This window comes from Pseudorasbora parva, chromosome 18, assembly GCF_024679245.1.
Source record: "Pseudorasbora parva isolate DD20220531a chromosome 18, ASM2467924v1, whole genome shotgun sequence".
Lineage (NCBI taxonomy): Eukaryota > Metazoa > Chordata > Actinopteri > Cypriniformes > Gobionidae > Pseudorasbora > Pseudorasbora parva.
The window spans coordinates 39482337-39497751 of NC_090189.1; the positions used below are offsets into that span (position 1 = coordinate 39482337).

At 38.4% G+C, this 15415-nt stretch overlaps 1 protein-coding gene across 4 annotated transcripts in view; it reads right to left on the reverse strand.

The window, feature by feature from the left end:
- Positions 1 to 12585, reverse strand: part of p4ha2 (procollagen-proline, 2-oxoglutarate 4-dioxygenase (proline 4-hydroxylase), alpha polypeptide 2) — a 30668-nt gene extending 18083 nt beyond the window's left edge. Inside the window, exons 1-6 of one of the 4 annotated variants that reach the window (XM_067424728.1) lie at positions 12370 to 12511; positions 12078 to 12264; positions 8495 to 8589; positions 7565 to 7661; positions 7323 to 7474; positions 1066 to 1221 (exon numbers count right to left, since the gene is read on the reverse strand). In XM_067424728.1, the coding sequence (XP_067280829.1) occupies positions 1066 to 1221; positions 7323 to 7474; positions 7565 to 7661; positions 8495 to 8576 (487 nt within the window). In that variant the 5' untranslated portion in view covers positions 8577 to 8589; positions 12078 to 12264; positions 12370 to 12511. Of the gene's footprint in view, positions 1 to 1065; positions 1222 to 7322; positions 7475 to 7564; positions 7662 to 8494; positions 8590 to 12077; positions 12265 to 12369 lie in introns of all 4 variants that reach the window. The other 3 variants (XM_067424729.1, XM_067424727.1, XM_067424726.1) reach the window with 3 other exon arrangements.
- Positions 12586 to 15415: the final 2830 nt, after the last annotated feature.

The window sequence follows — 15415 nt, forward strand, 5'->3', positions numbered from 1 at the left end:
GCTACATTTCTCTCCCGACGGCAGGAGATTAAACTGAATGTGGAGGATTTGAACTGTGATGATTGACAGGGCAGTTAAACAGTAATGATGGGATGGACGTAACTAAGCGACAGAGTCCATTAAAGATGGCGAAGTAGTCCCGAAGCTTGCATACTTTTCTGCTACACACTCAAAAGTATGTACTTTTTCTTCACAAAAAGAGTACATACTTTCAGGACTTAGTATAAGTAGGTGAATTGGGACGCAGCACAGGTTTGGTCAGAATACGCTAAAGCGCTGCAGAGGTATAGCCTCACATTAATTTTGTCTTGCTCTTTGTCAAGTAGTTTGTGCGTTACTCAAGAATGGTTTCACAAATCAACTTTAATTCCAAACATTTTTGTCGGCATGGTCTGAAGGTCAATTTTCGTGAAGATCTGAGCAATAGCCATGAGGAGAAGGTTTTTAGGGAAATTAAGAATGTAAATGTTTTTCACAAACGTATGTGAAATTGTGGACAGTTGGTGGCGCTAGAGGGATTGAGTTAGAGACTCCCAATTTGCCATAGTGACAGTTTAGACTGTCCTCTGTCTGTGTGCCAAATGTCATAACTTCCCCATAAGTGGTTCTATGGACTCAAGAGTCGAGAAACGGAAGAATAATAATAAGAATGCCAATGAATAAAATACAGGAACAACTAGGACATAAGCACATACATTTCCAAGTACAGCTTCAACTTACTCTCATGAAGATGTTATTGAAGTCTCAGCACTATTTCACTGATAGTGAGGGTGTGCTTGATTTGTTCCCCCTTTAAAATGTTACAATGATGGGTTTTGTTTTATCATCGTCAATTAGAACTATATATTGCAGGCACTTTTGAGCTTGGCCAATTTCCAATTGAAAATGGGCAGCAAATTTCTATCTGGATACTTTCGATCGGTCATGGGCCCTGTGTCTCACCTGGTTGCCCGCTGATGGAAACATTGCTCAAAAACATTGCTCAAAGTTACCCTGTGCATCATCTCCATCAGAGCCCTGTATTAACTGAAAACAAAGAGATCTGAAAACAAGAGTTGGAGTTACCAGAGTGCTGCCTCTGACCTGGCAGTTTGCCTTTGGAGAAACTCTCCGAGTCCAGTTTATACGTGTCCTGCAGACGCATGAGCGCTTTGGCTGCTCCCTTCTCATCCTCCTCGTCAGGGAAATACTGTCTGTGCACAGACATGTTTGAAATGAAGCCTTCAGAGGAAAAGACAGAGAGAAAAAGAGCTTTGTGAAGGGGTTTTCATTAGACATGACTTGAAGGTATCTGGTGTTTGCTGGGGAAAAAAAGAGATTTGAGAATAACTTTTTAATTTTAAATGACATAGCGTGAGAATGTGCTCTAATATTTTTTATGTTTAACTGTATACCTGACTGATGTCCTACTCTCTACAGCTGTGATAGATGCATGTGCCCCTTAGTGATCTTATAAAGTCATTTTAACTCAAGGAATCTATATTTCACAATAATCCGCTACATGTTGGGGTCCTGATCTCCCTGTCAGGGTTACTTCCTGTGACTGGCTGACTGTACTTCATCCTTTACTTGACTTTCATTTTAAGTGGAAACATTCTCAAGAACTCCACGTGTCAACATGTTGCAACACATGCTCCCACAAGTTCACATTAGGGTGAGAGTGAAACTAAACCAGCTTTTGCAATGAATGACCGTATTCACAACAATCAGGCAGTTGAGATCTGCTGTATAATGTAAATACGAGTGTACTTTATGTTAGCAGATTTATGTTGCTTTTTGGTTATTCTTGGTTTCTCACAACTCATGTGTTTCTCAATCGAAAATGCCGTGCAGAGAAGCCCAACAGCCAAGGTCAAGAGTTGCATTAAAGCTACACTGTGTTACTTTTTTAGTTTATTCTTAGCTAAAACACTTAGTTCTTTCAAAAATATATGTGCTCATTAATGTATATTTACTTCTTTCAAGTAATAAAGTATTCTCGTAAGTTTATAATATGCCATTGAAAACACATACGGGTGAGGGGTTCGAATGCCGGTCGCCATGTTGCCCCTCCATCTTGAAAGTACATTAGCCAAAGAGGGACATACCCGTAAATTCAAGCTTCGCCTTTCGCGTTTTAACACTCGATGGCACCGTGTCGAATGTGAAGAGGGGGATTGCCATGTTAATCTTGGACTAAATCGGCCACCGTAGGAGTTAAAACGAAATCAGAATTGAGAGGAACAGAAACTAATATTCACTGGATGGTCATATACCTTTACACCGCTAGATGGGGGGAAAATATATCACAGTGGAGCTTTAAATAAAAACATGACATTTTGGTTTGATTTTAACAAAACCCTATCATATACCCCTAGAACAGATGGAAATACGGTGCGTGGGATCATTCTGTAATACTTGATGCTGGTCGTTATTCACTGCCATGGTATGGATGAGCGCGAGCAGGACAATATTAAAACAATTCTCCTCTTGTGGTCCATAAAAGAAAGAAGGACATATGGTCAGAACAACACCAGGGTGAGTAAAAATCTGACAGAACATATTTTTTACAGTGAAAGGCACCTTTTTTTTAAGGTACACTATGTAACTTTTCCATCCGCTAGAGGTCGACAATTCAAAGCGAAGGCATATTTTGATGAAGCCGAGTTTAAGCGCAGAATCTTAGGACATGTGGTCTCCACCTCACAGCCGGTGGGAAAGAATCAGGATAGGACTCGGCAGAAATCATGTTGATGGATGTGATTATTAACGTTACTGTAGTGTGAAGCAGAGCGAGTGTTAAGGAGCTGAGCAAAGCCGCTGGAGCGATTGTTAATGAGATGAACAACACACACCTCGCGAGCAGCGGGACTTTTATTATGCCACAGTCGCCAACGCCATTTCTGCTTTTCCGGTCACAAGTGTGAGGTAACGCAGCTCTGTTGATCATATTAAACACATCTGAGTGTGTTTAGATGATGTTATGATGTTACTCTGTGTGGTCGCTCAGCGGCTGCTATGACACTTTTGTTGTACTGACGTAAGAGTAAAGCATTTCTGCAGAATAAAATCTGACTTTGTATTGCTTGAAGCGCCTCCTTATCCTTTCTGAATTATAATCTTTCAGACATTGTTCTGGGGCCAAATTCACAAAACATTTTATCTTAGCACTAAGAGTTCTCCTAAATGGCAGTAAAAGTTTTGAGTTACGAGTTTTCTCTTAACATCTATTCCCAAAGCTGCTGAGAGCAACTTGTACTAAAGCATAGAGAGAAGTCTTACGCCACGAGTAAGAGCGGGGTTGACCTCGTTGCTATTGATGATGTCATCACGCTTCCTAACTATGACCACAGTGATTGGCTGATAGGGGAGGACTCTCTGTCAGCTATTTAAATATAGAAAGAAAACAAGATTTTATGTTGCTATATTCAAATAAAATGTTTAAAATAAGAATGTTGCCATATTCAAATAAAGATTTTAAAAAGTAGCTGTGTCACTAACTAAACTATTATATGTTCAGCTAATTCTCAGTCTCTTACATGTCTTTGTCTCAAGAGATTTCAGATTTAAGCGAAAATGATTTTTTTTATAAACAAAGTTTGTGAGGAGCACTTTCTAACTGTCTATTTTATCAGCGCGAGAGGAGGCATACACAGTCGAGAGCCGACTCACCTAACATTAGTTACCTCCACAGTTTTCTGCATCCCTCCTCCCCTCGTTCCTCACACTCGGTCTGCGATACAGGCCTGAACTCTGGGTTTGGGCCGAACTCGCTCTGGGTTTGGGCCGAACTCGCTCTGGGTTTGGGCCGAACTCGCTCTGGGTTTGGGCCGAACTCGCTCTGGGTTTGGGCCGAACTCGCTCTGGGTTTGGGCCGAACTCGCTCTGGGTTTGGGCCGAACTCGCTCTGGGTTTGGGCCGAACTCGCTCTGGGTTTGACTAAATTCAGAGCTCTGACCTCTTGATCGCTTCGGACAGCACGTCAAATACACTTATATTGTTTTACTTTATTCAATCATTTGTAAGTGTAAACTCGTAGAAACAACTACCACAGGTAATATGACATTATTATTTTTTATTATTATTAAAAATACATTAATTATCACTATTGTCTCAATGTTGTAAAGTTCCTTTGCAGCAACAGCCATTATGATTGTTTAGTGATTTGGTCTTAGTGACTTAGGAGTCCTCTTGACTACTCCTAGCGTTTCACAGATTTAGGAGCTAGTTTTAGTGCTAAAATGCTTTGTGAAATACTCTTAAAGGACAACTCTGGTGAGAAATGACCCTAGGTGTAATTAACAGACGTTTTCATGAAAATCGAATGTAAAGAGTTTTATCTTTAAAAACAGATTAGCTTATAACGCTAGTCTATGGGGCACAGAGTAGTGAAATTAAATCGCTAGTTTATACCACTAACAAGGCTAAAAATAGCCTCACACTAACACGGCAGCATAATGAGGGTCGCTACATGCAAACCGAAGCATTGAGAACTTTGTAAGTGTACAAACAGTTTAATAAGAAGATACTTTATAAACATAATGCCTTACGCGTTCACGGACAGGCACCATCTTGGAAAACAGTCTCGACGAATCGATCCACTGTTCTAAGCGCTGTTCTAAGTGAGCTGGTCGATAGGAATTAAGTTTGTGAAATGTAATAGCATGGACATTTTTATGTATTTATTTTTTTTCTATCACTGTCAGTGCTTTTTTCCGGAAACAACGAAAAGTGGAAGTGAGTGACACTAAGTATGCCTACGTGTGCAGTAAACATTTGATCAAATATACAAATGTCGGTTTTATACTTATTACAGTACATTTCCTGTCTCTGATTATATTCCCCTACAGTATCAGTCTATCAATATGCCAAAAAACATATCTGCTTATGACCAAATAAAATGATTATATTCATGTTTGTATGTGAAACAGTTTATATAAACTTCCAATGAATTCCCATAAATTCTCATAAATCCCTGTTAAGTTTCCAAATTCAAATATTTCCAAAATTCCTCAGATTAAGTTCCCATGGAAAGTTTCCGTCAATTCCCCTTTGCAACCCTAGTTGTCATATCTCAAAAAGAAGTTTAAAGACGGTGCCAAAAGATAAAACTGTAACAACCATACCACAAAATCACAGCGTGTCAAATACATAAAACTATCATAAAATTGCAGTCCCTTCCAGACCATTTTCTATGATTGTATCATTCTTCAGTATAACTTTCTCAAAGTTAAAGATCCCATGACTTCTATGTGATAAACATATCCACCCTTTTTCCTGACAAGCCGACTGCGGTTTAAATTATGGGAGGCATTTCTGGTTTGGGGACGTTCATCTCAAAGAGAACAAAACAAATCACTTAAAATCATAATGTTACACTACAAATAATGAGCAGTAACATTTACATCATGCTCAGACTTTAAGGGAATAGTGTAACACTTGGTATTTTAATGTGATGTGGAATGACAAAAATATCTCTTCTCATTCTTTTCCTCCTGATTATTTTCTCTCTTATATTCCTTTGTATTCAGCTGTAACTGTATGAAAAAAGGACAACATAGACTGTGTATTTGAGGTCCGCTCTCCCGATTTAATTCACCATATATCCCAGAAATAATTCACAGAAACGCATAAGAATCTCTTTAGAGATTAAATCTCATAAGAATCTAAACTTTTCTCCCCCAAATCCCCACGTCCCTTTCCAGGTTTGTTTTCACACAGACGCTTTAAAATGTAATTGTCTCTATGTTTCACTTCTAATCTATAAGCAGTGTTTACTGAAATCTTTCTCAAGCAGGTAAATGCAATATTTATTGTCCATCAATACGATGGAAATTGTATCACTCAATGATCCAGTTAATGGAGATTTTTGATTAAGGAAACATGTCACATATATCACAGTGATATTTAACACGTCATTAATATTGCTGTGGGAATAATCGGGGTTATTCATGGTCTGTTATAGTAATTTGTTAATAATTTCACACTTTAAAAATGTCCTTTTAATGTTCGATGGTTGAACAGTGAGCAGAATAATGTTCTCTCATTATACCCAGGTTTTGAAAATGCTGACCATAGAGCAGGGGTCTCCAACACGTCGCTCGAGAGCTACAAGTAGCTTGTGGCCTGATTGGAGGTAGCTCGCCAAGATGTAGGCTACTTTACATCTAATCAGAGTGAGCTAATTTAGACTGACTTAGAATTTTTTATTTATGAACAAATGTCAATGTAAACATGCAAATGTAGGGTTGTCACAGGTACATGTAGGCTACTTTAGTACGATGTTGGTAGTGAAATCTTTTTAAAAAAAATGACGATACCAGCATTTCTGTATTACCGGTTGTACCGACTCTCGAGTATATTCGGTACACGCAGCTTTCGTGTTAATCCAAGCGCAGGGCTCCAAACTGTAGCCGAATATATACTAGTGTCTGGGAATATTAAACTGCAAATTACTATTTAAATATTACTCCTGCAAATTCTGCGCCACTGCGTGAATAACAGGCGCAGATGCGAGGGCGCGGCAGCGCGCGCCAGCCCGTGCACTACACACACACACACACACTTGCGTGTCTCTGCCGTGTGCCACTATGAGGACACACGGACGCATAAACTGTCACTTCATGAGAATTTAACGTTTCATTAAGTAAGCTGTCATATGAACACAGACACTCAAAGGTCTTCACGGCAACCCGTCATAATAAAAGTTTGGTTTAACATTGAGAAATTGACAGAATATATTAGGCTACTGTTGCAGCCTATACAGTAGATGTAACTACATCTCTATGTAATAATAATACGTCTCTACTAATAATAATAATTATGCCTAGATGGTTCCTTATTTTTCACTTGATATTTTATGTAAAACGATGATTACTTTTTAAACAGCATACGGCCTTTAAATGTTTAAATGTATGATTTACTTATAATAATTATTATCATAAATAATAAACGTTTTAAATTTAATTGATTTTTTTTTTAAATAGTAAAAAAAACGAAGAAAAAAAAAACATTTTGCTGTGGTACCAAAATTGGTACTGACTACTTTAAAATGTTTATGGTATTGGTACCGACTACTGGAACTTTTACTACACTCTTTCAGGTGTAAAACAGTTGTGATTGTTGTTAATACGAGAATTATGATGCATTATTTAAGAGTTTTAAGTATTGTAGAACATGAGTAGCTCTTGGCGACTTTCATTTTTAAAAAGTAGCTCTCAAATGAAAAAAGGTTGGAGACCCCTGCCATAGAGCAACCCTTTCGCTGATTGTTTAACAGACTTTCCTCCCACAATTTGCACAAAGCATCATGATTAAGCACCAAAAAGATGGACAGACTGTACCATCTGATGGGTCTTGTAGCACCAGGCTCTCTAACTCCGACCACTCCGTGTTGAGCCTCTTCATCAGCTTGTACGCGTTCACCGGGTGAGCCAGGAAGCCTTCGGGATCCGACGTGGATGCATGCGTCAGCGTATCTAGTTTATTAGCCCAGCTGAAGAGAGCAGATGGACAACAAAAAATATAAATGAGTCATGGGTGCATGTGAAGTCATACAAAAAAAACATTTTAGTTAGAGATTCACCTCTTCACAGCTTCGAGTTTCAACTCTTCTGCCTCAATGTACTCTTTCAGGGATTTGACGAGCTCCCTCTCTGTAAATATCAGGTCTGTCATTTGGCCTTTACCATGAAAAAAAAAAATGACCACAAGACCAAAAAAGCATTAGAAGATGATTCAGCACATTTATTCAAGCTTTACCATCCTTGAGATCCTTCAGCAAAGCAGAGTCATGACTGGGAAATATCTTAGCACATGGACACTTTAAAAAACATGCTGGGTTGTTCATTTTTACATTTTTAAAACACCATATTTGACCCAAATTTCAGTTGAAACATGCCGACCCGGGCTTGAGTCTTGAGTCCGCTTGGAGCGGGCGGTTCGAACAGGAGGGGTTACATATACATAGGCCAACATACTTGCAAGTCTACACATGTGTGTCAAGTATTTATTTATTTATTTTTACTATTCAGGGCAGATATGAAATACTAAGGCTAGTCAGGACATAGTCTGCTTAGTAACAGGCTTGGCAAGAAGAAAATAAGTTATTTTTTCAACTTGGTTTCAATATAAGCCATTTTTGGAGTTCTGAAACTTTGAATCCAGTATGTTTTATAGCGTAATGACCTCTCTAATTACTGTCAAAGAATCAAGGAATAGTTCTCAATACATGACCCCAATATGAAATGTTTATCATTAAAGCGTCAGTGTGTAATTTCTGCAAGATTAGTATCAGCAAATGGAATTGCAAATGTAATGTTTGCCAAGCACTCCACTTGCCAGGCAAACAGCTGTGTTGGCGTGGACAAGAAGCTCAAACAAACAGATACATTGAGATAGCTCTACAAAGCCTCAGTATTTACACGGTTTGGGGAAATCAAACCTTCCACTGGTTTACTTACAGCACAGTTGCATGTTCAATTGCAAAATCTATTGACTTAATTAAGAAATGTACCAATTGATGTGAAGATTTCTGCTTGCGTGTGAGAAGAGAAGAACAGCAGAGTCAACAGTGTTAGCTCCAGAAATGTCGCCATCGTCAAGCAAAACCTAGAAGAAAACCAAACAGACATTTTAGAAATCTGCAAATGTACTCTTTATACCATTGGACCTAAAGTCTTTAATTGAAAATGGCTGCACACACACGTTTGGAAACCTTACTCATACACTGTAAAAAAATATTTAGAAAAAAAGTTACCTGGTTGCCTTAAAATTTTGAGTTCATTGAAATTAAAATTTTGAGTAAATACAATGAACATTTTTTGAGATTCGACAACCTTTATTAAAATATTATTAAAAGATTTTGTTAGCATATTGTGTAATTGTGTGTGTTTTATTTCTGATGATGCAGTGAAACACAGTGCTATTTTCATGATTTATCATATTTTTTATGTGGTTCAGATACAATAATATTTTGAGTTTCTATGTATTAAACAAAGTTCCTTCATTGTATCAACTCAAATTTTTAATTTCAATAAACTCAAAATTTTAAGGCAACCAGGTTACTTACTTTTTTAAGTTAAACCAACAAAAAACAACCAAATTTGTTTACAGTGTAATTACTCCGGTCTTCAGTGTCACATGATCCTTCAGAAATCATTCTAATTTCATGATTTGATGCTCAACAAACATTTATGATTATTATCAGTGTTGAAAAAAGTTTTTTGTTGCTTAACATTTTTGTGGAAACCATAACCATAATACCATTCAAACATCTGTGGATAAGATTGAAATTCATCAAGGACTTAAATTTAATAAATTCTAATAAATGCTGTTTATTGAACTTTGTATTCATTATAAAGAATTCTGTAAAAAGTATAAATATTTCCACAAAACAATTAAGTAGCACAAAATGTTTTTTTGATCATCAAATCCTCATATCAGAATGATTTCTGAAGGTTCATGTGACACTAAAGACTGGAGTAATGATGCTGACAATTCAGCTTTGAGCACAGGAATAAATGTTAATATTTTGCAATATTTCTGTTTTTTAAATTACTGAATTAAATAAATTATGAACTGTAAGCCAACTAGAAAGCTAGTTGGTGTTTAACCACAAATGGGTCAAGAAACAGCTGCAGAGTTTTTCTTAAAGAAGAGTCTGACCAGAAAAGCCTCTTGTGTACTGTAGATCGGAAAACTTGCCATGTAACTAAGCGACTATACAACAGCATACGCTTAAACAGCTACTAATTCAGCTCGCATAAGGCTAAGAAATGGAATCAAATCTGAGAACAATATATTCAGCTTGATGTGTGACTCATTGTTGTTTTTTTGTTCAGGTCTACCAAGAAATGGTGCCAGTGTACTACTATTCACCAAGTTTGCATGCACAGTCGAAACAGTGCTGGGTTAAAAACAACCCCAACTGGGTTTAAAATGGACAGACCCAGCCGTTGGGTTAAATGTTTGCCCAGCACATTTACCCTAACTTACATATATGTACTTATTTGACCCAACTATTGTTTAAAAAAGACTATATGACTGGCTTAAAATAAACCCAAAAAGTTGGAAATTAAAAATCAGACACATTATTACAAGAGGGAACAATAATAATCAAAAGGTGAACATTTATTATTAATATTTATTAATAAGCAATTTATTATTGTTTAATTATTATTCATTAAAATAATCTTATTTATAAATGTTCATTTATTAAACATTTTAATTAATGTTAATTTCCAACATACTTTGGGTTAATTTTCAGCAAACAAAACAGCAATTTTTAAGAAATAGTTGAGTTTAACAAAACTAAACACAACACAACAATTTTTTTTGTAGAGTAAAGTAGCTTATTTATACTTATTATAAATTAGTAATGCTTAAAATTTTATGTAATATAGATAAATTTATGATTTTTATAAGTGGAATTAGTTGCAGTCACATAACAACAAACTTTTAGTACAAAAGTGAGGTTGAGAACTAACTAATCTTTTAGCTGATGACCAGTCATTACTGTCTCAAAGCATAAAACCTGCCAGAGCGAAGAGTTGAACTGGGCGTGAGTGAAACTGGCTGACCTCGAAATGGAAACCACAGAGAGTCTCTTTAAAAAGTTCACCAGAGACCTCACGATTCCATTCGTTTTTAGATTCAGGAAGTCACGACCCAATTCCAACACAATTTTGATGCATCTCAACATTTTAGCAAGAGTGCCAACAGATTTACCTATCAATCTCCTGTAGTCTGACTCTGAGAAAGAACCAGAATATCTATTTTTCCTCCACCCCAAGAAGCTGTGTATTTGTGCAATTTGGTTAGTAACTTGATTCACTCAGCTAAATAGTTAATACACAGTCAGATTTAATCCACTTCTTAAACATCTGGAGTTCAGACCCTGGCTTCACACCTACTCGTAAACTCATTGACATGTAAACGCAGCTGTGTTTGACTGTCTTTAGCCGCTCTTGTTTGTGCTAACAGTCCTTCTTAAGGGCTTTGAATGGTGACATGTCATTGGATGAGGCTAAAGATTCTTCTGTGTATAGGACACAATTCCCTCTCTACCATTGATCTGCCTGCTCATCGAGCTTCAGACGAATCAGCAATGTAAGGCAAATAATGTTAGTGTACTGTTAGAAAAAGACTGATTAAACAGTAAGAGCAAAACAACGCTTCGTCTAAACTCTCATAAGCTTCTGAAGTCAGTGAACAAGAGCAATGACGACACCTTCTAGAAAAATTCCTGTCCACCTCATGAGGATTTGCTGCTTACATGTGTCTTGAAATATCAGCATATATCTCTAGCATCACTTAATAATAAAACTATACATTATTTCATAGCTTCCGCTAACTTCAGACACAGATGTTTGCTTTTATTAACACACAGTAAATAATATTTATTCATATAAATTAGACTCATCACAGTAGCTAACGGTACAGTAGCCAAGTGGAATAAAATAAATAAATTCATACACATTTAAACTGTTACACACTTATGTCAAACATCTGATTTAAAAACATTCTTCCAAGAAGACTAAAATACAAAAATGAACCTAAAACAAACATCTTTATTTAAAGTGTTCAAGAAATGAAAATAAATTTAAGGCAGTATTACATGTAAAAATGACTTATTATAGGGTTTACACTATTTTAAACACCATTTAATGAAAATTAACCATGGTTTTACGACAAATAAAACCAAAACCAATACCAATGGCAACCATGAATGGACCACGGTTTTGTAACACTAGTTTAACCATGGTATAGTAAAACTGAGGTTATTCTTGATAACTTAATCAATCTGCCAAAAAAAAAAAATCATGGTTACTACACTTTTACTATAATAATAATACCTCATTTCATCATCTGCTGATAGGCTGCACTTTCAAAGTGCATTCAACTGATTCCAGTAGCCTACTCTTAATAACAAGAATAACGTTAGGATACGAAGCATTGTAGTAACTAAGGGTTATTATATAAAGGTGAAATGTTAGAGGTTTAAGTCACGTTACTGCTGTTGCATGACATGCAGATTTGTTACAAATCAAACACTCGGCTTAATTTAATGTAAACACTTCAAATGTATGAGCTCTTACCTCGTTTTGAGTTGAAAGTAAAGTGTGATGGGGCAGACCCACTAAAAGAGTTTTATAAACACTCCTTCGCTTTGTTTTTGTAGTGATTTTAGTCGCTGCCACGTACAGAAGACCCAACACTTTCCACACGCACTCGCAGTCCTTCTAATAAACGCGCACTCGCATTCCAAAATTACATGACGATCCGCTATCAGAGGAAACATTTAACAAACAGCACATAATGGCGTAAAATACAACATTTTATCATTTGATCCATACTTGACTACAACTCAACTTCATATATAAAGCGAACCTCTAATGGCATCAGAGGACAACACGTAAACTCAGATGAATTATAATAATTTTTCTTGACCCATCTCTGCGTCGCGATAGCCTCGATAGATTGAACGAGAAAAGCAATTTACTGTTTTGATCCTCTTATGTCCAGATGAAATACAGGATGCGGGATCTTCATCGAGGCACTGAATTAGAATATAAGTTTACTGTCACTGAGGTTCACCAATATCTGAGATAGACACGACACTAAAGACTATGCTACTGTATACGGTGGTTTACGGTAAAAACCGAATCATGCTGGACTGCACGTTCTCTTTTGACTTGGGGCTCTGGTGAATCATTCAGTAGGCTGCTGATTTATTAGGCTAAATGTGACATTACCTATGGCGGTAGAATCGTTCCTTTATTTCAAATAAATAGATTATGAACCACAAATATATTTTTTAAATGTACAAACATGAATTAAATTCACACACAAAAAGATTTGCCAATAAAAAACATCTACAGATATGCGTGTATGTCACAAACACAACTGGCATTCATTTGTGAATGGCTTCCTTCCTGTGTATTTGTGGATGACTTTCTGTGGATCGCTGCAAGCATTTCTGAATTTCGAAACAAAAATTCCTGCATCAAGCAGAGTTGCCAGGTTTTCACAACAAACAAAAATGTGTGTGTGTGTGTGTGTGTGTGTTGGGGGGGGGGGGGGTCCTCTGTTAAAATTCACAATCCCAGGGCTGATATCACATAATTGGGGTCACTTCAACCCCCGGATGTGTTAAAGCATCCGGACTCAAGCTGTGCAAGCAATTCCACAATTCTCGGGGGGTTCTCTGGGGAAAAAATGGCGTTTGGGGGGTAAAATGTGTGTTATTTTGGCAAGGTTGCCTGCTAAAATTCGCACTCATGGGTCTATATATCACATAATAGTCGCTTCAACCCACGGACATAGAAAACAACTCGCAGGAAAAAGCGCAGACTTGGTAACACAGTGCAGTTGAGCTCTGTTGACATTTGACAATGCATCGCTTCGTTGCTCTGATTGGTTGTAGGTCTATCCAATTGATGTCTTTCCTGGTTCGGTTGAAACACGCCCCATAATCACAGCCCAGTGGAGCAGTTTCAGACTCATATTCTGACTAGAATTCTGTATGACCACGTCAGGCTACCATTTTCAACTATAAACAATTATCAATTGAAAAGGAGAAGTCCCGCACACTATCAACTTGCAATTAAAAAGATTTATTGTTTCATAGCAACGTTTCGATCTTGCGATCTTCCTCAGGCATGGACTATAAACAATTAACTTTTTAGGCCTTTTGGCCATTTATTTACAAGACAACAGTGTTTTGGGAGCCTAAAATGTAAAGTTCCCTTTCGATACAGTTCAGCCAGAAGCCAGGTGTACACTGTGTGATTTTTGCTGTCGTACGAGCTTACAATTTTTTTTTTCTCAGGAGAAATCGCGCGGACATCGTGGATGCTCGTTGTTTTTTCATTCATTGAATGAAAATTTCGGGTTGTTTTTTCATTCATTGAAAGCTTCAGTCTCCATGTTTAGTGCGAAAGCTTGTGTGATTGACGCCGGCTTGCTGTGCAGTATACCGTGTACCAGCTGCTTTGATGCAATTATCAAGTTAACTGACTTGTAGCGTGTGCAATATCTCATGACCTCTTTTAGTGCCCGAATTCGTACAGTATATACCTGCCTTAACAAAGTCATGGTGCGTCCACTATCTGATGCGCACCCATTGCTCCTCTTCAGCGGCCCTCACCACTGTGTGGCAGCGCTGGTAAATAGCTGCAGCCCGGAGGCTTGCTCCAAGAAACAAATTTCGTTGCAGTGTACTTGTACATTTGTAATGACAATAAACTTCTATCTATCTATTCTATCTATCTATCTATCTATCTATCTATCTATCTATCTATCTATCTATCTATCTATCTATCTATCTATCTATCTATCTATCTATCTATCTATCTATCTATCTATCTATCTATCTATCTATCTATCTATCTGTTGATGGTGTGGAGCATAAAGTATACACTAAATTTCCCACACTAAGGGGAGGCCGTTGCAACACATCTCTGCCCACCCAGAGCCCTCAGCTGGAAGTCTTAAGCCTTTGTCCAGAGAGGGTTGAGTCCGAGTCGAGACCAGAGAGGGTGGAGTCCAAGTCAAGATCGAGTTAAGAAAGGGTTGAGTCCGAGTAGAGACCAGAGAGGGTCGAGTCCGAGTCGAGACCAGAGAGGGTCAGAAAGGGTCGAGTCCGAGTCGAGACCGAGTTCAGAAAGGGTTGAGTCCGAGTCGAGACCGGGACCAGAGAGGATCGAGTCCGAGTCGAGACCGGGACTAGAGAGGGTTGAGTCAGAGTCGAGACCGAGACCAGAGAGGGTTGAGTCAGAGTCGAGACCGAGACAAGAGAGGGTTGGGTCCAAGTTGAGACCGAGTTCAGAGAGGGTCGAGTCCGAGTCTAGACCAGAGAGGGTCGAGTCCAAGTCGAGACCGAGACCAGAGAGGGTCGAGTTAGAGTCGAGACCGAGTTCAGAAAGGGTTGAGTCCGAGTCGAGACAGAGTTCAAAAAGGGTTGAGTCCGAGTTGAGACCGAGTTCAGAGTGGGTCGAGTTCAAGTCGAGACCGAGTTCAGAGAGGGTCGAGTCAAGACCGAGTTCAGAGAGGGTCAAGTCCGAGTCGAGACCGAGACCAGAGACGGCGGTCGAGTCCGAGTCGAGGCCAGAGAGGGTTGAGTCAAAGTCGAGACCGAGTTCAGAGAGGGTTGAGTCGAAACCCAGTTCAGAGAGGGTTGAGTTCAAGTCAAGACCGAGTTCAGAGATGGTTAAGTCAAGACCGAGTTCAGAGAGGGTTGAGTCGAGACCGAGTTCAGAGAGGGTCGAGTCGAGACTGAGTTCAGAGAGGGTCTAGTCGAGACTGAGTTCAGAGAGGGTTGAGTCGAGACCGAATTCAGAGAGGGTTAAGTCGAGACCAAGTTCAGAGAGGGTCGAGTCCGAGTCAAGACCGAGTTCAGAGAGGGTCGAGTCCAGACCGAGTTCAGAGAGGGTTG